Source organism: Haliaeetus albicilla, chromosome 27 (assembly GCF_947461875.1).
Source record: "Haliaeetus albicilla chromosome 27, bHalAlb1.1, whole genome shotgun sequence".
Classification (NCBI taxonomy): domain Eukaryota; kingdom Metazoa; phylum Chordata; class Aves; order Accipitriformes; family Accipitridae; genus Haliaeetus; species Haliaeetus albicilla.
The window spans coordinates 12,747,502-12,775,354 of record NC_091509.1 but is presented as its reverse complement, the minus strand read 5'-3'; the positions used below and the strand labels follow the sequence as shown (position 1 = coordinate 12,775,354).

At 63.0% G+C, this 27,853-nt stretch overlaps 3 protein-coding genes across 4 annotated transcripts; 2 read left to right on the top strand and 1 right to left on the bottom strand.

The window, feature by feature from the left end:
* Positions 1-2,489: 2,489 nt before the first annotated feature.
* On the top strand, positions 2,490-11,157 carry LOC104318558 (glutamate dehydrogenase, mitochondrial). The gene is made up of 12 exons (XM_069773020.1): positions 2,490-2,832; positions 3,491-3,571; positions 4,067-4,122; positions 4,622-4,685; positions 5,338-5,432; positions 5,639-5,818; positions 7,463-7,600; positions 8,374-8,511; positions 9,221-9,301; positions 9,829-10,044; positions 10,414-10,476; positions 11,041-11,157. The coding sequence occupies exons 1-12, from the start codon at positions 2,490-2,492 to the stop codon at positions 11,155-11,157; spliced, it is 1,572 nt and encodes a 523-aa protein (XP_069629121.1).
* A 1,383-nt stretch (positions 11,158-12,540) lies between these two features.
* On the bottom strand, positions 12,541-16,747 carry SNCB (synuclein beta). Its single transcript, XM_069773019.1, has 6 exons — positions 16,633-16,747; positions 16,363-16,490; positions 14,921-14,959; positions 14,447-14,565; positions 13,531-13,620; positions 12,541-13,294 (listed from the first exon to the last, which is right to left on the bottom strand). Exons 2-6 carry the CDS (start codon positions 16,481-16,483, stop codon positions 13,262-13,264), a joined length of 402 nt encoding a protein of 133 aa, XP_069629120.1. The 5' UTR covers positions 16,484-16,490; positions 16,633-16,747; the 3' UTR covers positions 12,541-13,261.
* A 123-nt stretch (positions 16,748-16,870) lies between these two features.
* EIF4E1B (eukaryotic translation initiation factor 4E family member 1B) lies at positions 16,871-19,404 on the top strand. 2 transcript variants are annotated; one of them, XM_069773018.1, is made up of 7 exons: positions 16,871-17,840; positions 18,013-18,107; positions 18,225-18,320; positions 18,455-18,518; positions 18,721-18,834; positions 18,946-19,085; positions 19,207-19,404. In XM_069773018.1, exons 1-7 carry the CDS (start codon positions 17,823-17,825, stop codon positions 19,319-19,321), a joined length of 642 nt encoding a protein of 213 aa, XP_069629119.1. In that variant the 5' UTR covers positions 16,871-17,822; the 3' UTR covers positions 19,322-19,404. The 2 variants fall into 2 exon arrangements, with proteins under 2 accessions (XP_069629119.1, XP_069629118.1); XM_069773017.1 differs by having other exon boundaries at positions 18,721-19,085.
* The last annotated feature ends 8,449 nt before the right edge of the window (positions 19,405-27,853 follow it).

Sequence of the window (27,853 nt, the reverse complement as noted above, 5' to 3'; positions counted from 1 at the left end):
TGCTCCCGGGCTCAGGCTTTGTCTAACTCCTTCCCACGCACTCCCGCTCGCGCTGCGGGGGGGAAGGCGGCCTGCTCGACTCGCCTGCATCCCTGCATCCCCCCCCAAAACCCTCCAGCATCAGCATCTCCCTGAACCCCCCCCTCCCCAGCTGCCTCCCATCACCCAATAGGGTCAGGATCCCCTCCCTGTCCACGGGATGTCAGCACTGGAACAGGATCTATAGGGTTGGGGGGGGGGGGTGGTAACCCCAAGACAGGGGAACCTATAGATCTATAGGGTGAGGCCAGTGTGATGGGAGCTGGCACACCTGGTTGCTTGGAGACAAGGGAGGTTGGAATTGCTCCTTCCAGTAAACAGCTAGGCTGGAACAAAACCCCGAAGGCTAAAAATAGGGAGGCAGGATATGGAAATAAAATAAAAAGCATTGCTTTACCCTCCCTGGGGCAGAGCAGGGCAGCCCCATGTCGCTGCCGGACACCCCAGTGGGTGGATGGGGTGGGGGTGCATCACTGCACCCATCAGTGTGTTCCCCCCCTCAAGGTGTCTGTTCCCACCCATGGTCCTGTGTGCTGGTCCCAGTCCCGCAGCATTGACTGGGCCCAGTTGCCCACTTGCAATTGGGGGGAGCATGGTGTGGGGCATAGGTATGGGTTTACATCCCACGCCACCCCGTGTGGGATCAGACCCAAGCCTGGGCACAGACCCTGGGGGGGGACAAGAGACACCACAGGCAGGATCAAGTGATGGCAGAGGAAGGGACCGAAACGTCCCCCAGCCCCTGGCCGGGACTTTGCCACAGGGTGGGGGGCTGCGGGGCCGCATCCTGCTGGCATTTCCTTCCACCCGCCGCTCTCAGCTCCGCCGGCAGCCGCTCTCCGCGTCCCCATCGGCATCTCGGCACCCAACACGTCCCCGTCCCCTCCAAGGCCGGCCGGGGGGGGGGAATCGCGGGGAGCATCCCCCACCTCCCCGCAGGCAGCCTTCATCCCAGGCCGCCTGCATCCTCCTCCTCCTCCTCCTCCTCCTCGTCCTCCTCCTCCTCTCCCCACCCGGGCACCTCGGGGCTGGCAGGAGAACAATAGCGAGGAGGATGAGTAAGATGGTCCCCATCGCCTTGGCAACGCACTCCCGCGCTGCCGGCGCGCGTGGAGTCAGGCAGCTGCCTGAAAAGCGCATTCTCCCTCGGCGGAGGGGGCTGCCGGCGCAGGTAACATGGCAGCCCCCCTCCCTCGGCGCCGCGGCCCACCTCCCACGCCGCACGGGCCAGCGCCACGTGAACGCGCCGGGCTCCCCCACAGCCGCCAGCACGCCGCCGGCGCCCGCACACGTCGGTGTGGGCAGGCACACGCGCCCGGCACACGGCTCGGCCCAGGCTCGGTTTCTCGCCGTCCGGCTCGCCGGTGCCCGGTTGTGCCGGGGAGCAGTGGAACGCAGTCGAAAGGGTCTGGTCAGGGAACATGCCCCCTCCGGGGTTGCCCGGCGGGAAGGCGATGGGTTTCCCGCGGCCGCCTGCAGCCACGCCGCCTTCAAGCGTGGCTGCCCACGCTATCTGCGGGCAGGGAGGTCGGGCTCCGGAGCTGACAGGTTGCTGGCAAATGGGAGCGGCAGGGGATGCCCAGGGGCATCAGGCTGCCATCGCTGACCGCTGTGCGTCCCACGCTGCCCCCAGGCTCCCTCCCCAGGATAGGTCGTGCTGCCAGCAGGGAGACCCTCAGCGTGCCCAGAGCTGCGAGTGCCTTGGGACGACAAGGACATTACCGGGAGAGCACCAAGCACCCTAAAAATAGTGCTGCCTTTCCAGCCGCCTGAGTGTGGAGATGCTGGGGGGGATGACCTGATCCCTGCCAGCACCCTCTGCCCCGGGTGCCCCAAAACACAGCCCGTGCCTGAGGTTGACCTGCCCCAGAGCTGCAGGGTCAAGGGCACCGTGGCCAGGACACCGCAGCCTGGCGGCCGAGCACATCGCCCTGGATGCTCCTGGGTGCAGGCAGGGCCCCGGGTGCAGGCAGGGACATGGATGCAGGCAGCAACACGGTCCCGGGGTCAGCTGGGGGGCACAGGCAGGGATGGGGGCACAGGGAGGCAGAGCCCCCACTGCTGGGATGGAGGCAAGGGGCTGTGCAGGCCCCGGGAGCTGGGCGAGCACCCCACGGCCCCCAGCCCCACAGCCCCGGCTCCCCCATGCACCCACCCCGCACACCCCCCTGCGCCCCGCTATCCCCGCCCCCGACTGGCCCCGCCCCCTCTGGGCCCTCTTCTCCCTGTGCAGACCCCGCCCCATCTTCCCATCTCCCATTGGCCGGAGAATCAGCCAATCAGAAAAGCCTTGCTGTACTCACCCCGCCCATTCCTCTCTCCACAGCGCCCCCTCACGGCCATCCCTGCGGGAATCAGCCAATCAGAGAGCCGTTTGCTGAAGGGCGCGCCCTCAGCCACCCAGGGTGGCCCTTATTGGCCGCTAGCGGGGCGGTGGGGCAGGGGCAGCCATGTTGGGGGCGGTGGGGAGGCGGCTGGGCCGGGGGGCCACCATGGCGGTGCCAGGGTGGTGCCGGGGCACAGCCAGCCTGGCCAGGGGCAGCCCCGATGCCCCCGGGCTGCTGGCCATGGTGGAGGCCTTCTACAGGCAAGCGGCTGCCATGGTGGAGGCAGAGGTGGCGGCGGGGGCCCGGTGGGGAGAGCTGCCCTGGGTGCACGGGCTCCTGGAGACCATCCGGCACTGCAGCCATGTCCTGGAGCTGTCCTTCCCCCTGCGCAGGGACAGCGGCCCCTGGGAGGTGGTGCGGGGCTGGCGGGCCCAGCACAGCCAGCACCGCCTGCCCTGCAAAGGGGGTGAGGCAGGAAGCTGCGGCCCCACTACGCACTTCTCCATCCTTACCCAGCCCTACGTGTGGGGCTCGGCTGGGCTCACCCCCGCCTGGCTCGGGGGGTGGGGAGACCAAGTGAGAGGCATCTGCGTTAGCGCAGTGGTGGTCAGGATGCGTACGGAGGTGCCCAGGAGGACTCTATCCTTGGATGCATCCTGCAGAAGGACAGAATGCACCTGGGAGAGGCAGCTTTGCCAACCTCAGCTGCAGTCCAGCTGCTCCAGCTCGTGCTGGAGCACAAGAGCAGTGTGGCTGGTGGCCACTTCTGCAGGCATTTGACGCCTCATCCTAAACCTCAAAGCGGTGACAGTTGTTCTGAGCCTGAGGGGGGGTCCGAGCCTCCTGTCTCCTCGCCCTTAGGCTGAGGGTTTTGCCGTGCTGCGGCTGGGCTGTTTGAAGTGCTGGCCACAGCAAAGGCCGGTGTCTGTGGGATGGCCAGCTAGTAGGAAACTGCTTTCCATTCTGTGGTGAGCTGGAGGAACAGGTCTAGATGAACAATTGCTGATCACTTATTGCAACGAGATGCTGCCGTTTCAGAAGAATCAAAGCCTCTCCTATAATGCCTCTGTGCCATTTGTGGTAAAAAGGCAGGGACTCTTCATTTCTTCTCTCTCCTTTCCCAGGGGTTCGTTTCAGCAGCTCAGTCGGTGTCGATGAAGTAAAAGCCCTGGCTGCATTAATGACATACAAATGCGCTGTAGTGGGTAAGTACAAGGGGAACGTAAAGCACATGGCGATTTGGGCATGGGATGGGGCCATGATACGGTGAGTCAGAAAAGCTCATTAGATGCTTTGAAAATCAGAAGTGCTCCAGAAGTGCAGGATGTTCCTCTGGGCACGGATGTGCGAGGGCAAGTCTTGCTGTGGCTGCAAAATATGCCACTGGCAGTCCAGGATGTTCGTGTTAATCAGGGAGCATCAAGCACTGTGCTTCTCAGATGCAGTCTCTGTGCTTGGGTTGTCATGGATTCAGCTCTGGCTGGTGGCGTTTGAGGCAGGCTCAGGGGCCATATCCTGTCTTGCCTTCAGCTCTGCTCTGCAGAGGCCGCGTGGCATTAGGGGGGAGCCGTGTGTGGTGTGGGAAAGCACTGGCCCCTTGCCTGGATTCACCAACAAGTTCATGATTGCCATGGTCACCTGCTCCCCCCAGGGAGATGGTGAGCTGGCAGAGAACATCTGCCTTACCTGGTCTTTTCCAGATGTTCCTTTTGGTGGTGCCATGACAGGTGTGAGGATCGATCCAAGGAAATACTCGGTGAGTTCACTCTTTTCCTTCCCCCCACTGACAGCCCATAACTCACGCTCCATTTGCACAGCCCTCCCTCTCCATGCGTATCACAGCGATGCACTCTGACAAGCAGGGCGAGACATTTGTAGTGAGTAACACTCACCCAGCTACTGTGAAAAGCAGCTTGGGGCAGGGAGAGGGGTGGTGAACTCTGGTTTATGGGTCAGTGCATCTGACTAGAGACACGCTGAAGGAGTCTGGAGTAAGGACGTTCCTGCCGCTGCCTGCTGTGCTGGGGGAAGGTGCAAATCAGCAAGAGGTTGGAAGCGCAGTGAGCAAAGGGACCAGGAGTTTACACATCTCCTTTTTTCGATCCAGGATCCCCAGCTGCTGTGAATGAACTCCCTGGAGACATCAGGGTCTGCCCTGTACGGGCAGGGCAGGGCAGCTGCTGGATGCTTTACCACGGCTCTGTGATTTTTCTTGGGGCCTGCAGTAATAACTGTGTTTTGTTGTTCTTGCACAGGAACATGAGCTGGAGAAAATAACAAGGCATTTTACTGTAGAAATGGCCAAGAAGGGATTTATAGGTGAGCATGGTTTTGTCCCGGTTCTGTAAGCAGTGTGTGGCTTGCACGCAGTGGAGCGGGCAGCGGCTGCCTGGCTAGGCAGGCACAGAGGCTGCCTCTCACTCACTGCCTGTCAGCAGCGCTCACTGCCCTGGTGCTCTGCTGTCTGTTCAGCGCTTTGCTCTGCCTGCGCTGTGAATTTGGAGCAGGGGGAGCCTCATGCAGTGCCAAGCACTGGCGGGGCTGGCCCAGGCTGCCTCCCAGCTGCTGCTGGGCAGGGTTCTCACCTGGGCATTATCCTCCATTCCCGCTGGCCTGCACAGTCGCAGGGAGGAGTGAGTTTCTCCTGTCTCAGTGTGTGATAGAGAGCTCAGGGGGTGCTGGTCACAAGGCAAAGACCTTTACGCTCCCTCTTTACTTGAAATTATTGGGAAGGGACAAGGCAAAGGGCCTGCAAAAGGCAAAGGACCTGCAATAGCCAAAGCCACTCATGCCTGAGGGAAGCTGGAGAGACCCTGGGGTGTGGGCAGCACCATGCTTTGGTCAGGGGACCCTTGGTGTGCCCAAGGACATGACCAGCCTGTGGAAATCACCTGGCTGTACACATGCCATTGGTTGGAGCAGAGCAATCAAATTGCAAAGACAGGATTAGACAGATATTTCTATTCCGCAGGGCCTGGGATTGATGTGCTGGCGCCCGATGTCAGTACCGGGGAACGGGAGATGTCCTGGATAGCTGACACCTACACCCACACACTGGGGTACCAGGTAAGCTCCGACAGTGCTGGTTTTGAGCCCGGGATGCCGTGGGCACTATGCGGGTTTGTGCCCAGAGGCGTGTGCCACTGTGTTGCTTTAGGTTTAGCTGAGGCTTGGGGGAGGGGGAGGGAAGCTGAGGCTTGGGGAAGGTCCTCTCTAGAGGACTTGCACCAGGTGAGACCTTAACCTTCTCTCTCCCCATCCTGGCCTTGCAGGACATCAATGCCCAGGCGTGTGTGACAGGAAAGCCCATCAGCCAGGGAGGCATCCATGGGCGACACTCCGCCACCGGGAGAGGTGTCCTGCATGGCATTGAGGACTACATCACCAACACAGACTACATGGACTGCATCGGCCTGAGCCCCGGCTTCCCCGGCAAGACCTTTGTGCTGCAGGTGAGTGCTCAGCCCAGCTAGAGCTTTGAAGAGGACACTTCCTTAGGACCTTTCTGCCCCTCCTTTCCAGGAGAGCTTTCAGTCTTGGCTCCTGCAGTGTTACTTGGACATGATTTCCCAAATCTCTCCTCACCCTGTGGCAGCTGGCACTTGTTTGAGCAGTGTTTCAGACCTGCTGTGTGTGGATCAGTTTCTAAGAGCCTATCTCTTAGAAACTCAAACCAGCAGTCAAGGGGTGCTATGTTGCTCACACTGCACAGGCATTGCCAAGGTTTCTCTGTAGCCATCCCGCCTGAAAACACTCACAAAATGGAAGCTGCGACGGACCCTCTCCTGTGCAGCAGCCAGAGCGGAGAGGTGGCAGGGAACAGGGGGCTCTGCCAGACTGGATGGAAAGAGCCGACCCCAGTGACAACTTCACGTTTCTGTCACCTCCAAACCAGCCTCAGCAAGCTGTGATGTCACCTACAGTGAATGTCCTGCTTGTGGGTATAGCCCCCATCGCTTCTGGGTGCTCTGTGGGTCTGACCCACACTGGCATTGCCTTGCCTAGCACCGTGGGAGCTCGGTGGGACCCTGAGGGTGCCAGCTCTGCCTTTACCCCTCTCCTCCCAGGAAGGATCTTCCCTTCCCTGCAGCCCAGGGCCTGCTCATAACTGCGGTGAGGTGCTTCCCCCTGCTGTAGCTCCAGGAGCTCCTGCTCTCTGCCAGGCACTGCTGCCCCAATCCACTGCCTGCTCTGCCCGCAGCTGCCCGTTTGCTGCTGAGGCCACTGCTCTCTGCAAGGGAGAAATAAACTGGAAACTGCGCAGCTGAAGTCTTGCCTGTGGCTGGCACTCTCTGCTTTCCTCTGAGCGCTCGCTCCCCAACGCAGCTCCCTGCCGCGGGGAAGAGGCTTTGAACAGAGGCTGCACCCGGAGCTGCTGCCCGCAGTGCCCTCGGGAATGGCCCTGCCTTTGATCATCCCTTTCCACACATCCTTCTGCTTCGCTGATGTGGCAGAGAATGAGAAGGCTGAAGTCCTTGGCTACTGTGTGTATAATTTTGCTGTGTTTGGGAGCTCTTTTTGCAGTCTCAGGAACAGTGTTGTTTTAGGAGCTGTACCAAGCTAGCAAGTGCTTTGGGGCAGACAGTGCAAAATCATCTGTTCCCATAAGAAGAGCTGAGCTACCCCCATGGCCCTGCCCTATGCCATGGCAGCTGATCACACCCCCTTAGCAGGAGGTGCAGGAAGATTGCTCGGATTGTGCCTAGGTTCTGCATGGTGTCCATCAAGAGACTGTGTTTCTCACTGGATCTGTATTCTACCAAGATTGGCCCTTAGAAACTGAATGGCATGCTGTGCTTGGAACATCACGTCCAGGAGCTCTGGAGGTGATAAAGACAGGCTGAGTGGGAAGCCCTTATCCCATGGGCTCTGCTTTTCACAACCCTCTAACTAGCCAAAGAGATTTCTGTCCTGCCAGGTCCTAGGCTCCATCCAGCCAAAACATTCACCAAGACCTGCTAGATCAGGGGTTCCTATTTGTGCTTCTCAGCTCAAGCTCGTCAGAGGGGACTGTTACCAGAACAGCAGGTCAGTTTTCAGTGTTTGTCCCCACAACTTCCCTCTCCCCAGACTGTCTCTGCTCTGTGTTGCTGTAGGGCTTTGGCAAAGTGGGGCTGCACACCATGAAGTACCTGCATGATTATGGAGCCCGCTGCATCTGTGTTGGGGAGACCGATGGAGCCATTTACAATCCTGGAGGGATTGACCCCAAGGAGCTAGAAGACTATCAGCAGGTGAGTTGAGCCCAGTTGTTGTGGTTTCACCCCAGTCAGCAACTAAGCACCACACAGCCACTCACTCACTCCCCCACCACCCAGTGGGATGGGGGAGAGAATCGGGGAAAAAAAAAGATAAAACTCGTGGGTTGAGATAAGACCAGTTTAATAGAACGGAAAGGAAGAAACTAGTAATGATAATAGTAACAATAATAAAATGACAAAAATAATGAAAGGATTGGAATATACAAAACAAGTGATGCACAATGCAATTGCTCAGCACTCGCTGACTGATGCCCAGATAGTTCCCAAGCAGCAATCCCCACCCCAGGCCAACTCCACCAGTTTATATACTGGGCATGACATCACATGGTATGGAATATCCCTTTGGCCAGTTTGGGTCAGCTGTCATGGCTGTGTGCCTTCCCAACTCCTTGTGCCCCTCCAGCCTTCTTGCTGGCTGGGCATGAGAAGCTGAAAGAAAAATCCTTGACTTGGTCTAAACACTACTTAGCAACAACTGAAAACATCGGCGTGTTATCAACATTCTTCTCACACTGAATCCAAAACATAACACTATACCAGCTACTAGGAGGAAAATTAACTCTATCCCAGCTGAAACCAGGACACCAGTCAACCCAGCCCCTGTTCTTAGGGAGTGGTGGTCAGTGCCTGTCTCTGAAATGCCCACAGAGAAGGGGGCTGCCCCTCATCTCCTACAGAGCCCACCTCTGAGGGCAGTGCTCAACACTGCCAGGCTGGGCCCAGCCAGACGCTCCTACTCATTCCAGGGCCACGGCACCATAGTTGGCTTCCCAAAAGCAGAGCCCTATGATGGCAGCGTCCTGGAGGTGCCCTGCGACATCCTCATCCCTGCCGCTATTGAGAAGCAGCTCACAAGGGAGAATGCACCCTGGGTGCAAGCAAAGGTACAGACCACTCATGCCACACACTCCCAACAGGCCCTGCATTGGTGTGCTAGTGACAGCAGCCCAGCTGAACCTTCACTTTTGGCACTCAGCACCCCAGTGAGGTGTCACATCACTGCACTGACAACTTGCCCACTGTGCCAGAGGGACAGAGTGTGAGGCAGAGGTAGCAGGTCACATAGTTTAGGGGAGGAAGAAAGCCCAAGCCCTTCCCTTTGCTGGCAGGGAGTAAGGATCGTTGGAGTGACCTTGGCTGGCTCTTCTGGCATCCTCAGTCTTCATTGCTGTATCAGGTGCTCCCCCCAGGGCAGAGGAGATGATACCCTCAAAGGTACTGGGTGTCACCGTGTTGACACTGGAAATCATAGGCACCAGGTGACAGTGATCAAAGCAGGGGACTGCTACAAATACCAGCTTCCTCCCTTCACTTGTGAGCTCTAGGGACCGAAGAGATAGGACATGCTGGAACCTGGGACTCTGTCACAGCAAAGCCTTTTGGAGCCTGAGCCTCTACTCATTCTGTGCAAAACATGAGGTCTGAGCTTTTGCTCATTCTGAACAGCTCTAGTGGGGAGCGAGTGCCCAGACCCCTGCTGCCAGAAGTGGCCGGGGAGGGGGGCGGATCCCAGCAGCAGGGAAAGCAGCCTGTCACTGGTTTCTTCTTTCATTTCTTCCACCTATCTCACCTCTGTTCTACTTGTGCTCTCAGATCATTGCAGAAGCTGCCAATGGCCCCACTACACCAGCAGCACACGAGATATTCCTGCAAAGAAACATCCTGGTCATCCCGGTATGTCCATCCCCACGCACACGGGGAGATGGTGGGCTCGTGGCTGTTAGGGCCACACAGTGTTGTCAGCTGCACCGATGTGGATCCAGCTGGACTCTGCCAGGCTCTGGGATCAGGCAGCGTTGATGGTGCTGTCTCAGTCAGCCTCTTCCCTGCCTTGCCCCAGCTCCTGAGGACATCTCAGATGCTTGGTTTCTCTTCCGAACCCTCCTGGTTCTTAGCTGCAGCAGCGATAGTCATGGGGCACCTGGCCAGCACCAGGATGTCCTGCAGCTGCTGATGGGCCAGCAGCAAACTGTGCCATGTCACACAGGCTGTCAGACCAGCTGGTGTCTCTGCTCAGAGGCAGTGCAGAGCAACTGTGGTTCTAGGATTTGGCCATCCCAGTAACCTCAGGACTGTCTCTGAGGGCAGAGCCCAAGGGTATAGGGAGGGACCCAAGGCAGAGGAGGAGAGATCTACAGATTGGTCATGTGTCTTGGGGTCATCCTGAGCAGCACATCTGAAGCATGTACTGCTCTTGGCAGGACGTGTATGTGAATGCAGGTGGTGTGACTGTGTCCTTCTTTGAGTGGCTGAAGAACCTGAACCACGTTAGCTACGGCCGCCTCAGCTTCAAGTACGAGTGGGAATCCAGCTACCACCTCCTGCAGTCAGTTCAGCACAGCCTGGAGCAGTGGTTTGGCAAGGCCAGAGGGGAGATCCCCATCATCCCGTCCCCAGAGTTCCAGGCCCGTGTGACTGTAAGTGCCTACAACCATGGAGGGTTGTCCTGGCTCACTTGTTTCACATTCCCAGACACTCCTGTCTGCCATCCCATTGCTGAAAGCCGAGCTTGTGGCACCTACAGAGCCCCCTGTGCTATCATCCCACTGACGGAGGGGATGGGGTGGAGATGCCATCTGTGGTGGTACAGCCCTGCCATCTGAGGGTGCTGCAGGGAGTCCCTTAGGAGCCAAGCCATGTGCTGGAACCAGCTGTAGAGGTGGCAAGCCAAGCTTGCACTACCTGTGGTGGTCCTGCACTGAGCAGAGGGGCTGTGTTTGATAAATGAGTTTGGGGGGCCAACCTCTAGCCTCTCCCACAAAGGATTCACTTGTTGTCCCCCTCAGGGTGTCTCAGAGAAGGACATCGTGTATTCGGGTCTGGCCTACACCATGGAGCAGTCAGCCAAGGTACCTCCGAGGGCTCTTTGCCTCACCCATCCCTGCTCTTGGGCCCCTTGCCTCACTGCAGAGACTCTGGGCTGTATTTGGGCGGTGCCCACCCACAGCACCCCATCACCAGTCCTGGCAGGTCAGCATGAGGCCTGGTGATGGTGATTCATCTTCCCAGTGGTGGCTGTATCCACGGTTCGGGTAAAGCCTCGTGCTCAGCAGCATCCCTTGTTGCTGCTGCATCCCTGTCCCTCTCTTCCTGCAAACCTGTGCGCCCCATTTCCAGGGTTGCTTAGATGAGCCGGGGGTGCAGTGCTGGGTGGGGGGTGGTCTCGTGACACCTCTCGGGGAGGTGGGTGCATGCCGTGCTCAGCAGTGTGAGCTGTGTTCATGGAGCCCACCTGTGGGCACAGGGTCTGTCCCCAGGGGAGCGCTATGGGGCAGCAGTGGGAGAGTCTCTCCAGACCTGCTCATAGGTAGCTCCAGGTCTTACAGAACAGACCCCTCGCTGCGTCCTCTGCCCCCCCCTTGCCCCCAGACCCTCCCAGCACGTACCAACCAGCCTCACATCTCTCTCTCTAGCAAATTATGACCATGGCTGCAAGGTACAACCTGGGCCTGGACCAGAGAACTGCTGCCTACCTGTGCGCTCTGGAGAAGGTGTTCACCGTGTACAACGAGGCCGGCTTCACCTACTGACACAGCAGCTGGCAGGGCTGCCCCTGGCATCACTGCCAGCCGTACAGTGAGGGTCACAGTGCTGCTGCGCAGGGAGTGCCCCAGACACCCTAGTCTCTATAAATGGTTGGTTTGAGCAGATTCTCTCCCTGCTGCCTGGCTCCCAGCTCTCCTGGGCAGGGGGCTGTCTTCCCCCACACTCCACCTCTGCCCCAGCCGCTTTACAGCCTCCTGGGCACTGGAAGAAGCTGTGCTAATGCTGGTTTTGGTCTGCTTGCCCATGGCTGGCAGAATCAGACAAGGGAGGGAAAAAGTACAATTACCTCTAGGGGAGGGGTCAGCCCACAGCAAAGCCAGCCCCAGGCACAGAGGTCTTGGTCCACTGAATAACACACGGTGGGTGCTACAAGCACTGCTGCAACTGGCACAGACACAGGGAGCAGAGCCAGGGTGGGGATTTGCAGGCATCAGCAAACCTGTTGTGTGTTCGTGCTGACTGCTGCAGCTTCACTCTTTGCCGGCAAAGCTGGCAAGCCAGCACGGGTAGGGGATTTAATCTGATATTCATGGTGGGGAGACTCAGCCCTGCCTCTCACCCTGGCCTGTGCTGCAGTCAAGGGGCTGGAGGCTGGCTGGGGACTCAGGCTGGGTTGGTGGCCCTGCCCTGGGGGAGCTGAAGGCCCAAGGACTGTGCTCTGGGGTGGGCACAGGACCCCCTGCTGTGGTGGACATCCCTTAGTGGTGTGTGGCAGTCACCTGCCCTTGTGGTGGTCACACTGCAGCTGAGCAAGCTGCAGGTGCCAGCCATGTCCCTGACCCCCTGGGGGGAGCAGGGTCACATAGGAAGGTGGGGAGAGCAGAGGAGAGGCTCCCCTTTGCTCTGCACTTCTAGCACAAGATCAGGGTGCAACTCTAGGAGGTACCTTACAAACAGCAGCACGTGCTGCTGCAGGGAGGACTGGGGGAAGCCTGCACCCAGCCCCTGAACCCTCTCTGCTAGCACAGCCAGTGTCTCCTGGGAGGGAACCAATGCTCGAGCCCAGGATTGTGTCTAGCCTCATCCTGGCTCAGGGTCCTCAGCCCCAAATGGCCTCCTGCATTCACCTGCAGATGCAAATCACTGCAGCCAGCACACAGGCAGGCAGCACGGGGACACTGCCTGCGCCCCAGGCCCCAGCCAGAGCATAGCTGGAGGCCCAGGGCACGGTCACCTGCTGCTGACGCAGCAGCAAGCAGACAGCAAGGCATCTTGTCCTCACGAGGACCCAGTCCTGCCCACTCTCCCAGCCAGAAGGGGTCAGCTAGTGGGCCCCAGCCCCTCATTCCTCTTCCCAAAACTACCCCTGCCGCCAAAGCGCAGGGCCACCCTTCTCCCCAGGGAACCCACAACCAGGACCAGGGGGCTACAGACAAGAGTTGGCTTTATTCACGGACACGGGGGCAGCTGTGTCACTGGCAGCTGCCCTCGTATTGCACATCCAGCGACAGGGGCGGGGGGATATCCATGCCACGTCACAACACAGTGTCGGCACTACGGGACCTTGGGGGGGGCGCGGGCACCGTCACCACCCAGCAGGCTGGGGAGCGGGCTTGGGCGCCAAAGGGTTCACAAAGGCAAAAGACCCGTCCACCCATAGATAGAGAGATATATATAAAAAAAAATAGTTCCACGATGACCAGAGCAGAACCACAGGGACACGCGTGCAAGCAAAATGTACAGCAGCCCGCGAGCAGGTAAACATGCTTTGTACAGACACAGACACGCCGGGACGCAGCCAGGGTTTATGGCGCTGGGAGGGATACAGAGCGATAAACCCGGGCTTCACGGACACACGCACGCACGCACGCACGCACACCAGCCCCTGCGGGCAGCGCCCACAGCTCGGGCACGCGCCGGGGCTCGGGGGCTTGGACATGGCGGGTTTTTCTCACTGCTAGACACGGTACGGAGACATGGACACGGTCCCTTGGAACGGAACTGGAGGAAGAACTTGTGAGCGAACGGGGCAGGGGCACCCCTGCTCCTCCCTGGCACGTGGGCACCAGCCGGGTCTGGCTGGGGAGGAGCAGGGGGCTACCGACGGTTCGTTGTGCTGCTGGTGGAAGAGGCGAGGACGGGGGTCCATTATGCCTCTGGCTCGTATTCCTGGTATTCCTCCTGTGGGGTGGGGAAAGAAAGAGCCAGTGAGAGAGCCCAGGTAGGGCACGGAGCCCCTGTCCCTGCCAGCCCCACACTAGCCTGCCCATGAGGCTGCAGGGCTGCGTGGACGGGGCACCTGGGAGCAGGCAGGCTCTGGGCTTTGCTCTGGACAGCGATGGCCACCAGTGCGCTGAGCACTGGCAGCCTGTGCCCTCCATGGTGCCCTGCACCCCCCTACCATCCCGTTCTCTCACCTGTGGGGGCTCCTCGTAGTTCTCCCCCTCTGGCTCCAGCAGCGGTTCAACCAGTGGCTCTTCAACAGCCTCCTGGGCCACCTCCTCTGGCTGGGGGTAAACCGGGGGGTCAGTCCCACGCACACAGCCCCCCATGTAGCACCCACCCTCCGTGCACCTGCCAGACCAGGGGGACCTGGTAGAGACCAGCAACGCACCCGGGATACTGGGGTCTCCACGTGGGGGGCACCAGTGGGGCCCAGTGGGCACCTCAGGCACACACCAGCCAGCCTAGCCAGGAGGTGACAGGCAGGGGGGGTCCATGGGAGCAGGGCCTGGGTACACATGTCCCTGCACTGCTCCCAGCCCCAGACAGGCAATGGGTGCTGGCACCGTGTGGGCCCCGGCAGGCTCCAGGTGCTGATGGGCCTGCGGGAGCATCCTGCATCCCTGGCAGGGGAGGGTGGTGCTGGGTAACCCCTCCCCGGGGCTGGCAGAGTGGCTGGCTGGAGGGAAAGGGGGGCAGCCGATCCCCCCGTGCAGCAGCGGTGGTGGCCTCATTTCTTCAGCTGATGCTATTTTGGGCTAAGCTGGAAGCCAACGGCTCATGGGGGCGGTGAGATGCGAACCCGCTGCCCCTCCCCACCCCTCCGCTCCCGCAGCTGTCAGGTCACCTCGCAGCCGCTGGAGCGATGCACCGCCAGCTCCACGCCGCCGGCCGCCATGCAGGATCCCGCACACGCACACGTCCACAGCGGCCGCGCATGCAGCCAGCACGCTCGGGGCAGCGACGCCTGCCTGCCCAGGGCACAGGCAGAGCAGATGGGGACCCTCAGGGTCCCTCCCGCGGGGCTGGGGAGCAGCCGAGGGGCTCTCTGCCAAGCCTGGGGATGTGCCAGCCTCTCCGTGGGCATGGCAGTGGCCGGGGGGGTCTCACCTTCAGGTCCGCAGGGAACTCTTCCTTCTTCACCAGCCCGGTGGCGGCCGCGATGTTGCCAGCGCCTGAGAACGCCGCTTCGCCCAGCTGGGATGCCTGCTCCTTTGCTTTCTCAGCCACTGCAAGAGCCGGGGGTGCCCATCAGTGCCCCCCCCCGTGCCAGGGAGGGGTGCCCAGCAGCAGCTCCATGCCCCGCACTGCTCGGGGGGGCTGGTGGGGAGTCACTGGGCAGGATCAGGCCCCCCCCCCCCCTCCCTGCCCAGGCACTGGGGAGGGGAGGGGGCCAGGATGCTGCTCTGCAGCTGGGCAGGGAGTGTGAGCAGCCGCCGCAAATCCTTCTTCGTTGCGGGCCCTGTTATATAAGAGGCTTTAGCCGGGTGACATCAGCCCCTCAATTAGCCTCTGATCTCGTTAGTGCAGCCGCGCTCTCCGGGCCAGAGGGGTACCGCGGTGGGGAGCCAGAGGAGACCGTACCTGAGGTGACGCCTTGCACCACACCTTGGGTTTTACTCCCTGGGGGTAGAAAGAGACAGAGAAGGTGTTAGAGGGGCCAGTGGCCGGGCTCTGCTACGTGCCGCGCCTGGGACCCTGGCAGGGCTCCGCAAGCCAGGGCAGCATCCTGCCTGCACCGCAGCCCAGCCATGCCAAGGCAGCCGGGGGACTGAGCACGCACCTGGCTCCCTGCAGGGCTCCTCCGGCCCCTGCAGGAGCCCAGGCTGGGGCAGCACAGGGACACTGCCACGTGCCAGGCAGGGCAGAGACCCCGGGGCCCAGCGCCATGCCAGGGCACAGCCAGGCAGGGTGAACACCAGCTGTGCCGCTAAGCAAAGCCCCCTGCGGGAGCTGGGATGCATACCCAGAGCTGGTGCCAACACAGCACTGGAAGCCCCACAGCTGGAACAGCCCGGGGCTGGGTGCTGCCGCTGGCCATGCAGACCCTGCCGGGCTACCTTCAGGCAGAGCAACACCGCCTGCAGATGCCAGGACACCCCATGGGATAGGAGCAGCGTGTCTGCGACAGGGGGAAAGGCGGGAGCTGGGCAGCTCCTGCAGGATGGGGCCTCCGGGTGCTCCTTGAGCTGCTGGACCCCCATCCAGAGCACGCACCCCTGAGCAGGGTGGGGGTCCAGGGCAGGCACCCACCAACGCCCGAGGGAACAGCTCTGGGGCCTCAGCCCTCCCGCAGAGCTGATGCCCTCCAGAGCAGGATGGAGCCCCAGCCCTGCACCCTCCCTCCCGCTGCAGGCAGGGGCAGCCTCGGCTCCCTCCCCGAGCAGGCCAACACCACAGCCGGGCACAGAGCCTGCCCAAGAGCTGCCTCCTCCCTGCCAGCGATGTCTTCTAGGACTTGGCCCCGAATGGACCCTGGCCCTGAGGGGCAGCGCAGAGGGACACCCCCCCCCCCCCAGCCCCAGGCTGGTGCAGGGGAGATGCCGGCAGAGCTGTGATGTGGGATGTACTCCAGGGCACGGCCTCGCCGAGGGGGACAAACGTGTCCCCAGCCCCTCTGCTCCGAGCCGGGCACATACCAGCATGGGGGTCACTGCCTCCATCAGCGTCCCTCTGCACTCCCGCCTGCCCCAGAGCATCCTCGGCAAGGAGCCGCGGTGCCCCATCCATCCTCCTGCCTGCACATGTCCTGTGGGCAGGGGGTGGGCAGGGCACAGCGGGCACCGGCCCTCTGCCCTGGGGCACCCCGCCGGCAGGGTGGTCCTGGCGGGGAAGGGGCAGGGGCAGACCGGGGCTGGGGGGGGGGGAGCGGGAAGGGGGGGGGTGTGCGGAAAGCAGGGGGATGGGCTGGAGGACCAAGGGCAAACGCAGGAGCGGGCAAGGGCAGGCAGAGGGGCCCGGCAGGGGCATGCAGGGGACGGGCGGGGATTAGCCGGGGGGGGCAGGCAGGCCGAGCCGGCCCTTACCGACATAGAGGACCCCCTCCTTGGTCTTCTCGGCGGCCTCGGCCACCCCCTGCTTGGTCTTCTCGGCGGCGGCGACCACCCCCTCCTTGGCCTTGGACAAGCCCTTCATGAACACCTCCATGGCGGCTCTGCGGGGAGAGGCCGCACGGCTTCACCCCGCCCCGGCCCCCCCCGGCCCGGCCCGGCCCCGCTCCCGCCCGCCCCGCGCATCCCCCGGCCCCGCCGCCCGCCCGTCCGCCCGCCCGCTCCCGGTCCCGCCGCCCGCCCGACCTGGCTCGCTGGCGGCGGGGACGGGCGGGCCGGGCCGGGCCGGGCCGGGCTGCGGCGGGGCGGGCTCAGTGCGGCTGTGCCGGGGCCGCGCCGCGCTGCGCTGCGCCGCGCCGTGATGCGCGGGGGGGACCGCGCCGCGCCGGGCTGAGCCGTGCCCGGCCGTGCGGAGCCGTGCCCGGCCGCCCCCGCCCCGCACACCGCCCCGCACGGCAGCGGCACCCCGGCCCCTCTGCCGCCCCGGCCCGCCGGCTCCATCCCCGCACGGCTCGGCACCCCCGGGACGGTCCCGTCGCGTCGCACCTTCTCGCCGTCCACACCCGTCCTGATGCCACCCCACGCTGTCCCCACGCTATCCCGTCCCGGTCCCCAGCACGTCCCGTCCCTGTCCCACCCTCTCCCTGTCTCATCTCCTCCCGATCCTGAGCCCGTCTCGTCCTGATCCCATCCCACACTGTCCCCACGCTATCCCGTCCCGGTCCCCAGCACGTCCCATCCCTGTCCCACCCTCTCCCTGTCCCATCTCCTCACGATCCTGATCCCATCTCGTCCTGATCCCATCCCATCCCATGCCCTCCCCTCTACAGGCTGTCCCCATCCCATCCTGTTCCCATCCCACCTCCTCCACGTTCTACCCCATCCCATTCTGATCCCATCCCCTCCTCGTCATGTCCTCTTCCCACCTCATCCCACCACATTCCCATCCCACCCTGGCCCCCCCCATCCAATTCTGATCCCATCTTCTCCCCATCACATCCCACACTGTCCCCATCCCATTCCATTTCTATCCCATGTTGTTCCCATCCCATCCTACCCTGATCCCATCCTCCCCATCACATCCCATCCCCAACCTCATCCCATCCTCCACATCCCCACCCCCCATCCGTGTACCATCCTGCTCTGCCCCATACCACACCACCTTGATCCCACCCCACACTGTCCCCACCTTACCCCATCCTACCCCCCTATCCTGATCCCATCCCACCCTGACTCCCTGCCCTCATCCCCCAGCTCCCTGCCCTAGGGGGAGTTCCCCCCATCTCCCTGCTCCCCAAGAAGGGCAGACCTGGCACCCCCACCCCAGAACACCCTCCTCCCACCCCACCAGCTGCAGCTGGGGTGGCTGCCTCATCCCACCCATCTGTGGGCACTTAAGAGCCAGGGCCAGCCGGGGGCAGCCTGTGCTAGCCATTATGGCTACTGGGGAACAGGTGAGTCCTCTCCCTGTGGGCTGGGCCTGCCAGCAGAGCCAAGGAAGCCCTGCTATCCCCTCAGGGCTCCCAGCTGTGGGATCTGTGTCATGGTGTGGGGGTGGCTGGGGGGGTCACAGGCTCCCTGCTGGGGTGGCTGTGGGGCTCCTCGGGGCTGTCCCTCCTTCCCCAGTGCAGGCAAGAGGAGCGGCAGCGCCGGCGGCGAAGGGTTCAGCAGCAAGAGATGCTCCTGGCAGAGAGCCTGGGCAAGCACCCCCTGCAGAACAGGTATGGGAGGCCTGGCAATGGGTAGCCTCTCCCAGCACTGAGAGTGGGGTGCTGGGTCTGGAGGGGGGCTCCAGCATGGCTGACACGCCCCTCCCCCCATGTCCCTTCCCTCCCCAGGTGGGCACTGTGGTTCTTCAAGAATGACAAGAGCAAGATGTGGCAGGCAAACCTGCGCCTTGTCACCAAGTTCAGCACTGTGGAGGACTTCTGGGCGTGAGTGTCCCATGGGTGGGCAATGTGCCCCCTCCAGCAAGGTCCTGGAGGGGGTCTGAGCCAGAGGAGGGTGTTGGGGGTCCCTGAGGCACCTCTTCTCACCTGCGTCTGTGTCTTGTCTCTGCCCGGTGCAGGCTGTACAGCCACATCCAGCTCGCCAGCAAGCTCACATCTGGCTGTGACTACTCCCTCTTCAAGGTGTGACACCTCCTCTGCTGCAGTCCCTCCTCGGAGCCCCCTGCAGCACCCAGCATTATAGGGGCCCACTGGGTGCCGGTGGGACAGGCAGGCTGCCCTGGCCATAGGCTGGGAGGGGAAGCCTGGCTGGGTGCTCACAGCTCCCTAAGGTGGCTCTGGCGAGGTGCTTGGTGCCCTTGACCATCCCCTCGCCTATCCCTAGGATGGCATCGAGCCCATGTGGGAGGACAGCCAGAACAAGCGTGGTGGGCGCTGGCTCATCACCCTGGCCAAGCAGCAGCGGCACACCGAGCTGGACCGTTTCTGGCTGGAGACGGTGAGTGCGGCCCTGCTCGGGCTGGTCTGCAGGGTCCTGGCAGTGGTGTTGCCCCCTGCCACAGCACCGAGCCCCAGCGGGCACTGTCCCGAGCTCTCCTTCTCCTGGCAGCTGCTATGCCTCATTGGGGAGATGTTTGACGAGTACAGCGACGAGGTGTGCGGGGCCGTCATCAATATCCGCGCCAAGGGGGACAAGATCGCCATCTGGACCCGGGAAGCGGAGAACCGGGAAGGAGTCACCCACATCGGGTAATGCAGCTTTGTGGAGGGGGCTGCATGGGGCCAGGTTTGGGGCGAATGGGGTCCTTGGGCAGGGAGCTGGTGGGAGAAGAGATGCTGCCCTGTTCACGCAGCCCCTTCCCTCCTCCAGGCGCGTCTACAAGGAGCACCTGGGCTTGTCGCAGAAGGTGGCCATTGGGTACCAGGCCCATGCAGACACGGCCACCAAGAGCAGCTCCCTCACCAAGACCAAGTTTGTAGTGTGACTGTGGGAGCGGGATGCTGCCTGTGGAGTCCCCCTCTCCCATCCCACAATGAATGGCTGCAGTTGAGCACAGTCTGTGTGTCCAGGGCTCTGGCACCCTGCCGTGGCTCTTGCCTGGGGGGGCTTCCTGGGAGGGGGACAATGTGTTGCTGTATCCTGTACCCGCCTGCTGGGTGAGCAGGGGTGGGAGCACAGAGCTGGCATTGCCCAGGCATCACTGTGAGCTTGGGGCACCCTGTGTCCCCCTGCCTCACCCAGTGCCTGGGACCAATGTCCCTCTCCCTAGGGCTGCAGGGGTGTCTCTCTGCTCTGGGGGACCCTGGATAGTCCCTAGGAGTATGCTGGGCTCTGTCCTCTCCTGGCTAAGGCATGGGCACAGCGTGCTGCCCTGCAAGCCTGGGTGTGGGAGGGGGTACCAGAGCCCTGCTCCTCTGGGTTGGCTCAGCCCGGGGAGCTGGTACCCATCTCTCCCAAGCCCCTGTACATCTGTGGGACATGGGTCTGCCTTTTCAGGAAGACTAGCTCCCCAGCCAAGGCCTCCCCGGCATCCCCCCAGTGTTGGTGCTGGGGATGCAGCACAGCATCATCCCCATGTTGTCCACCTCTGGCTTTGTTTGCTCACATCCCCTCCCACAGGCACCTGCAACATAGGGGCTATGAAGCTTATTTGCTTCCTGAGGGTTTATTGGTGCCAGACCTGCAGGTTCACAGCCCCAGTCTATTGAGCCCTTTTTCTGTCTCCTCTTTTCCATGGCCCATGTCCTCCATGGTCCTTCCTGGCTGTCGAGGGGCCCCCTTCCTCCTTCCCCCCCCCCCCCCCCCTCCAGCCCAGCCCAGCCCACAATCTGTCCTTTAGTCTTTTATTTGTGTTTTTGACTGTTGGGTCTGTCCTCCCTCCCTGTCTGTTCAGGTCCTTGAGGTGGAGCTGCCTGCTCACCTCCTGACAGTGCTGCCTGCATTCCTGGCCTCACTGCAGCTTTCCTCCAGGAGGAGCCTCCTCCATCCCCTTGAGGAGCACCTGGGCAGCTCCAGCTCAGCCCAGGCTTGCACCCTGTCCAGGGCAGCATGTCCAGCCCATCCGTGCCTCCCCATGAGCCCAGAGCTGGGGCCAATCATCCCCCACTGCTGTGTGGTGCCTGTGCTGGCTCAGTGCTGCTCTGCCTGCACCTGGGGTTTGCAGAGATCTGGTCCTGCAGAGAACAGAGTCTTGACCACGTCTCTGCTGTTGCAGTTGGTTGAGGCATGTCCGGCCACAGCTCTGCAGGCAGGCAATGTGGCCGTGGCACCATGGGCCCTTGGCTGCCTGTGGTGCTGCCCTGTGGGGTTTACTGGAGTGTGCTGAGCCCTGCCCTGCTCTGGGACGCTGCCATGGCTGCACAGAGCTGTGTCCCTGGGACTCAGCTGCCCTTCTCCAGGGCCACCAGCCCTGCAGCTCCCCTGGGGCAGTTGTGCCAGGGCTCTGCCTGCAGCCTGCCTGCCCTTCATCACCCTGCATTTTTCTCCTGTGCCAGGCAAGAGATGCTGCCAGAGAGGGGAGGTGGGAGCTTGTCCCTGGTCCGCAGCGGGCCAGGCCATGTCCCCGTGTCCTTGCATCACATGCTGGCCCTGGGCTGCTTCTCTGCACAGGTACAAGGGGGGCAGGACCCTGCTGCCCTCCCTTGTAGGGCAACCAGGCTAAGGGTGCTGCAGGCGGCGCTGGCCCTATGGCCAGCAGCAGGACCAGGCAGGGAGGAGGGGGGAACCGCAGTATGGGGGTGGCCAGCACCCCCAAGCCTGGGGTGCCTGCAGGCGGGGGGGGGGGGGGCAGGCAGCAGATCTGCCTGCTCCGGCTGGGGCTGGGGGCTGCGGGCTGCAGCCTGCCCTGCCCGGCGTCTGCCCGTACGGGCAGCGGGTGCCGCCGGGCCGGCAGCCCGGGTGCTGCCTGCACTGCGGGTCACTCGCCACGCGATGGAGCCGCTCGCCCGGCCTTGGCCAGCTCCGGCACGGCAGGGCTGGCAGCCTGCCCCGTCTGCAGTGGGGTCCCTCCCTGCCCTGCCTGCAGTGGGGTGGCAGAGCTGCCCCGGCCCCCCCTCCCCGAGTGCGAGGCAGGCAGGGGGCACGCGTGGGGCACGGGCTGTGGGACTGGCAGGGCTGAAGCTGGAGGGGGTGTGGAGGCACGAGGGGTGCTGAGACCCCCATGCAACACACTATTAGCAGCCCCTGTCTGTGCCCGCCCCCGCCCCCCCCCCAGCAGTGGCAGTGTAAAGTGGGTAAGGGCCAGGCACTGCCTGTCCCTCTGCCCCTTCAATCTTCTCCTCTGCCCGGCATGGCCCCCCCATAGCGCCTCACCTGGTTCTGGGGCTGGGCCACGCTGGCACACTGTCCCTGTCCCCTCACCACCGTGCTGGGCGCAGCAAGGGGGCTGTGCTCATGGGGTGCCCTGCTCCCTGCCACACCAAGAGGCCAAGGTTACCTGGGGGGCGGGGGGGGGGGCTGGTGGCAGAGGCTGCTGCGCGCTGCCGTGGTTCATTGCCATTCGCATGCAGCCGCGGTGGGATTTCATTTGATTGGAAAAGTAATAGGGGCCATTTATCTCCGTGGCTTTATGGGCTCCTGGCAGCCCAGCTGGGCTGGGGGGCTGGCAGTGCCCACCTGGAACCCGCCCTTTGGGGACATGATGGCCTCCATCCTTGGCTCCTGCACCCAGGGTCCCTGCCTGGGAGGTGGAGGGTGCTGGAATGTGGGGGGCACTTGGGGACCGCCTGGGTGGGCACAGCAGTTGCCAGGAGCCACCCATGGAGGACAGCAGTGCCAGGGCTGCCCCCGGCCTGTCTCAGGCCGGGCAGCTGTCCCAGCTGGCAGCCGAGCTGGCAGCCCTGTCAATAATCATAATTAAAAATTAATACTAATCAAAAGGGAGAGGCAGATGGCAGCAGACATGCGGCAGGGCTGCAGGTGGGGGCGGGGGGCACTAGAGACAGGGGGGGCTGGCAAGGACAGGGGTTGGGGGGGGCCAGGGTGCAGTGGGGTAGGAGACATGGGTCAGGGTGCTGTGGGGTCCAGCATGGATGGGGGGGTGCAGGGTAAGGGACACAGATGGCAGAGCAGGGATTGGGGATGTGGGGCCAGGGTTGCTGTGGGGCACAGTGGGGCTGGGGACAGCAGCACGGTGCTGGGCTGGTGCAGGGATGGGGACCTGTGTCCCCCTCTCTGGGTGGGTGGCGTGGGTTGGTGGTGCTGGGTGCTCGTGCAGGGTCACCTTGCCGGCAGCTGGCATGCAGCCAGGGCCAGGCACTGCCGGCCCGCGCCTCGACTCGGCAGGCTGCCAGCCCGGCCTCTCCCTGCGCCACCAGCTCTGACGGCTCCAGCAGCAAGGACAGATCCTGCCTTCTGCCCGCGGCACGCACCTGGTGCCAGGATGGGTGCCTGCACCCATCTTGTTGCAACCAGTGGGTGCTGCAGGGTTAAAATCCCACAAAGTAACTGGGGAACGAGCTGCTGGCTCCATGGCAGGGCGCGTGGGCCGGGGAAGAACAGGCAGCGCTGGCTCACCGTGGGAGTGGGCAGGCAGCATGGCTGCCGGTGCTGGGGCTGTGCCACACTGTTCCCGTGGTGCCTGCGCCCACCGCCCTGCCCCATTGCCTGTTCCAGGGCCGCAGGGATGCTCTGGGTGCTTGCAAGGGGGATGTGGGCACGTAGGGGACCTCCATTGCTGGGTACCGCCAGCATCCCCCGAGGATCCGCAGAGGGATGGGCCCCCACGAGGTGCCCTGTGCCCTCTCTGCCCACTCTGCTTGGCCCTGGTAAGGACACAGGCTGAGCTTGCCCTTGATCCAGAATCACCATGCCATGTGAGGAGGGGTACCCAGGCTGAGGGGTACCTACAGCACACCGTTCCCATGACAACCTCCTGGGAGACAGCAGCCAGTGTGGGAGATGTGGGAGGCGAGGGACCCGTGGACCCCTCGATGCTTGGGCTGCTGTGCCTGGCAGGGCACAGCAGCGGGGCTGCACTCATGGGTCTTGCTCCTGGCCTCAGGGCCCCATCCTGTTCCTTGCCTGCTGTCCCTGCAGCATGGGGCAGACAGGCATGGCAGTGCTGGTGCTGCCTGCCCATGCTGGGGTGCTGCCCTCCAACAGCTGGTTTGCACGGCAGGGAGGGGGGCATGGAGGGGTCTGCACGGAGGGGAAGGGGTTAAATGCCTGCAGGGCTGTTCCCAGTGCCAGCAGCAGAGGAGGGGGAGAGGGGAACAGTATCTCCTGCCCTGTGCTGCAGGAAGCCTGTACCTGAGAAGGGTCCCTTGCTGTCACTTCTCATCTGGGTAGCAAGCAGGCTCCTGCAGCACGGCTGAGTGCTCTCCTTCCCCGCAGGGACAGGCTGGCACTTCCCGCTTGGCGGAGGCAAGCGAGGGGAGCAGGCGGGGTGGGATGGGGACAGGGATGGGGATGGGGACAGGAGCTGTGTGACCACAGACCTGCAGGCATCAGACCTGCAGGCATGGCTGCAGCACAGTGCTGCGGCAGGCTGCAGGCAGAGCCCCGCTGCAGGCAGAGCTGTCCCTACCACCCTGCCCTGTGCTGCCCTGGCCACCAACCACCCCTTTGGGGTTTGCTCCACTGGCCCTGTGCCATAGCCTGGGTGCCCCCCAGCTGGCTGGCATGTACCCACAGGGTCTTGTCCCCCACCAGGCACCATGCCCATGCTGTCCCCGAGCCTCTGGCACGGGCACAGCACAGCCCCTGCCCATAGCCCCATCTCTCGGCTCCCCCAGCTGATGCCACCAGCTCCAAGGGACCAGCCTACACCTCTCTCAACACAGATGCATCCCAACAGCTGGGAAAGGGGGGGGCTCCGTTAGCACCCCCACATCCTCCCAGCATGGCATAGGGACCAGCCACTCTCCCAGCTCGGGGGGAGCAGCTGCCAGCCCTGGGGCTGCCGGGACACACGGTGGGCAGTGCCACCAGTGCCTGTCCTTTCCCTCCTGGCCCCATGCACCCTGGTGTCCCCTTGCAAGGGCCTGGTGATGCTGCAGCCCAGAGCCACCACCCCTGCCAGAACCCAGAAGCAGGGCTGGGGGGCTTTCAGGCTCCCTGCCCGGCTCCCTGCCTGCCCACCTCAGCACCACATCTCTGGCTGGGAGGCCTGGTGTTTCCCGGGCGGTCGATGCGCCCATCGATCCTGCGCAGCTCCGCCGGCTGCTCTCCCACCGCCCTGCTAATTAATTGGTGCTGCTGCTGCTGTAGGAGCGCCGGGCACCCAGAGCGCATGGGCTGCCTGCACCCTGAGCGCATGGGCTGCCTGCACCCTGCCCTGCCTGTGAGCTGACAGCCCTTGCCCCACACGTAGCCTGGAGGCCCCACGGGAGCTGGCACCCACCTCAGACCCACGCCTGACCCACCTGCGCCACAGCTGGGGGGCGTCTGTGTCAGGCTGGGGAGGGGGTTGGCAGGCCCTGGGCTGCAGTAAGGGGCAGCACATGGCCACTTTCAGCCCCACCGGCTGCCCCGTGTCCAGGACACCCTCCGGCTGCTCGCAGCCGTGCCCGCCGCAGCCCACCCCAGCCCCCAGGCAGGCAGGGGGACAGGGACGGGGACAGGGATGCTGCCTTTGTGCCGGGCTGTAATGAGATTTCTGCTTGGCTGCCTGGATAGAAAATCCCAGCCAGGGGATGCAAAAAGCCTCTCCGATCTCTGGCAGCCTCCTGCCCCTGCCCAACCTGGGGCGTATGGAGGTGCCCCTGCCCCAGCACCCACAGTGCAGCCAGGGCGGGGGGAACCGGCACCAGCTCCAGCCAGGAACACCCGCTGTGCTGGCTGGCACGGGGCACCCATGGGATGTGCAGGCCAGCGGCTTTGCTCCTATTCACCCCACTCCCCCCTGTCCCAGCCCCACACTGCCACTGGTGCAGCCACCCCACGCCCGGGCTGGGGCTGCAGGCACACCCTGGAGGACCCCAGGCTGCATGCCACCACCGTGCCCACCCTCCCGCCTGCCTGGGCGCAGGCACCAGCACCCCAGCGCTGCTGGTCCCCTACACTCTCTGGTGAGGTCCTGGCACCACAGCACCACGTCCGCAGGACACACGTGTGCAGGGTGGCACCGCGCTGTGCCCCAACCCCTCCAGCCACCCCGTTTTTCCCCACGGCAGCAGCAAATCTGTCTCCTTAAAAAGCAGGGAGTGGCTTTGCGGGCGCTGGGGGCTGTGAGGAGCGGGCTGTGCCGGGATGGGCTTTGCTGCGCGTCAGTAGAGCCCTTCCCACTCCCAGCGCCGTGTGCTATTAATCTACTCTTGCAAATGGCTAATTTTGAAAATCCTCTTATCAGAATTAGGTCCTCAACATCCATATTTATTTACTTTCCATTTTCATAATCTTTCTGTTCCTCGTGTGGCTGGGGTTGTTCTCACTGGCTCCGTTTCCGAGCATCCCCATGCAGGATCAGGCCTGCAATGTCCCACACTGTGCCATGCCATCCCATGCCGTACTGTGCCATGCTGTACCATGCACTGGCATATGTCCCTCACACAGCACGTGTTCCTCACACCCTTGGCTCTGCCATCAACACCAGCAGTGCCAGTGCCCACTCCCCGCCAGAGCACCCTCCTGGCCCCAGCACCCCGCACAGCCCCTTCCCTGTCCAGCACTGGGGGCCAGGCCGCATCCTGCTCGTGGGGCCATGCATTATGCATTGTTTATTCGTCAGCACCTTCCCTGTTTGTAACTCAATTAGGCAGACGGCAGTTTTGCTAATACAATGGTGTTTAATATTCGACTTCCTTAAATACCACAAATGGATGGGGAGGCAGTGCGCGGGTGATCCATTATACATGAGCTCAAATACCTATTTAAATATTTGATGGCAGTTTAGAAAATCTTGGGGCTTGCCTTGCCTGTGGCTGCTGGGGCCGGGCAGGAGGTCAGGCATGGCACAGGCAGGGGCTCTGCCGGGCCGGGCGGTAGATGGTCCTGGGTCCCTCGCCTTGGCTGGCCCAGCTGGCCACGAGGCCTGGGGCACATGGTGAGGGGGGAGCAGTGCCAGGGCGGCGACGTCCCCAGGGAGGTGGCAGCCACAGCTCACGGAGCCCGGGTACCACCGCTCGCCAACTACACCTTCACCCCAACCCACTTTCTTTCAGGAGAAAGCCCTGGCACAATAGCTGTAGCACGTGGCTGAACCACGACCGCAGCGCACTGGAGAAGAGAATTAATTTTTAATTCCATCTTAATTACTCTGAGTAATAATCCATTTACAGCACCCGGTGGGGCCGGTGCTTCCGGCATCCCCCCGGGGCTGCGGTGGTCGCAGGACACCCAGGTGCTGAGCATGCTGCCTTGGGGGCACTGGGCCAGCCGGGCACTGCACTCCTCTCCTCAAAGCCCCTGAGTCGCACAGCTCCCCACATGTGTGGCCCCTCATGCCACCCCTGGCAGGTGGTCAGGGGTCCCGGATGCCCCTATGGGCATGAGCCAGGCTGGCACACCTCCTTGGTGGGCAAGGCTTAGGGCTCTGGCAGCTGCGGAGCAGGATCCGGCTCTTCCGTCCCCTCAGCTCGTCCTCAGCAAGAGGGAGAGTGAGCGGAATTGGAAGTGATCTCCCCAATCTGTATTAATTAGAGTCTATTAATTCGTCAGTGCGCCCTGCCACTTCCCCACTGACGGTCTAGCCATGCCGGCCCGCGGTGCAGGAAGGAAGCATAGGGTAATGCCGTGCAGCCTCGGCACGGCACCCGCATGGCACCACACGTCACGAGCACATGGCGAGGGAACTGGGCGAAGCCAAGGCAGGACCGGCAACCATTGGCACTCCTGGGCAGGTGGTGGGGCAGGGAGGGTGCGGTGAGCGCCTGGGCGGTGGGAGTGTTGTTGCTGGCACCACCGGCACAGCGCCAAGAGCGGGAGCTGGAAGCCGTCCCAGGAGAGCAGCGCAAGGAGCAGATGGGGCTGGCACCGCACTGGGGGACCCGAGCCCCCTCCCCGCTGCGCTGCCCCAGGGCGGCACCGTGCTGGGTGCCCTGTGTAGGTGCCATCCGTGCCGGGTACTCCTGCCCGGCCCCACCACCTGGCTGGGGGGTCCGGCCGCTGCAGGAGCCTGGGCTGCGGGTCCAGGCGCTGCGGGGGAGCTCACCCTGGTTCCCATGGCAGCCCCCCCAGGAGCTCACGTGCAGCGCAGTGAATTCAGCAGGAGCAGATGGAGCGGCGAAGAGTAAAAACATCCTGTTTCCATGCAAATGCCATCAGTCATGAACAGCCAGCCTGAAGGAGGGTGGTTATCGCCACACTGGGGCTCTGCCCAAGGGGCACCAGGGGTCTCCTCTGGGGGCTGGCCCCCACCAGTGTCCGTGCAGGATGTGCTGGGGCTCGGGGCATTGCCTGAGGCAGCACGACGGGACAGGAGCGGGCACCCACGGGTGCCGCCCCACGTGCGCTGCCCTGCCTGCGCACATGGCCAGTGCATGACCGTCTTGGCAGGGGAGGTCCCTGGCAAGGGGTGTGATGGTGGGAGATGGCTCTGGCCTCACCCCGGGGCCTCGGCTCTGCCTGGCACCACCAG

Excerpts from the sequence above, each read along its gene's own strand:
- LOC104318558 (XM_069773020.1), top strand. The coding sequence starts at position 2,490 with ATGTTGGGGGCGGTGGGGAGGCGGCTGGGCCGGGGGGCCACCATGGCG. Across the intron at positions 3,572-4,066 it reads ATACAAATGCGCTGTAGTGG|ATGTTCCTTTTGGTGGTGCC; the intron begins GTAAGTACAAGG and ends GGTCTTTTCCAG. Across the intron at positions 7,601-8,373 it reads AGCTAGAAGACTATCAGCAG|GGCCACGGCACCATAGTTGG; the intron begins GTGAGTTGAGCC and ends TACTCATTCCAG.
- EIF4E1B (XM_069773017.1), top strand. Across the intron at positions 18,108-18,224 it reads AAGCACCCCCTGCAGAACAG|GTGGGCACTGTGGTTCTTCA; the intron begins GTATGGGAGGCC and ends TTCCCTCCCCAG. Across the intron at positions 18,321-18,454 it reads ACTGTGGAGGACTTCTGGGC|GCTGTACAGCCACATCCAGC; the intron begins GTGAGTGTCCCA and ends TGCCCGGTGCAG.
- SNCB (XM_069773019.1), bottom strand. The coding sequence starts at position 16,483 with ATGGAGGTGTTCATGAAGGGCTTGTCCAAGGCCAAGGAGGGGGTGGTC. Across the intron at positions 14,960-16,362 it reads GGAGGGGGTCCTCTATGTCG|GGAGTAAAACCCAAGGTGTG; the intron begins GTAAGGGCCGGC and ends TTCTACCCCCAG. Across the intron at positions 14,566-14,920 it reads GGTGCAAGGCGTCACCTCAG|TGGCTGAGAAAGCAAAGGAG; the intron begins GTACGGTCTCCT and ends CGGCTCTTGCAG.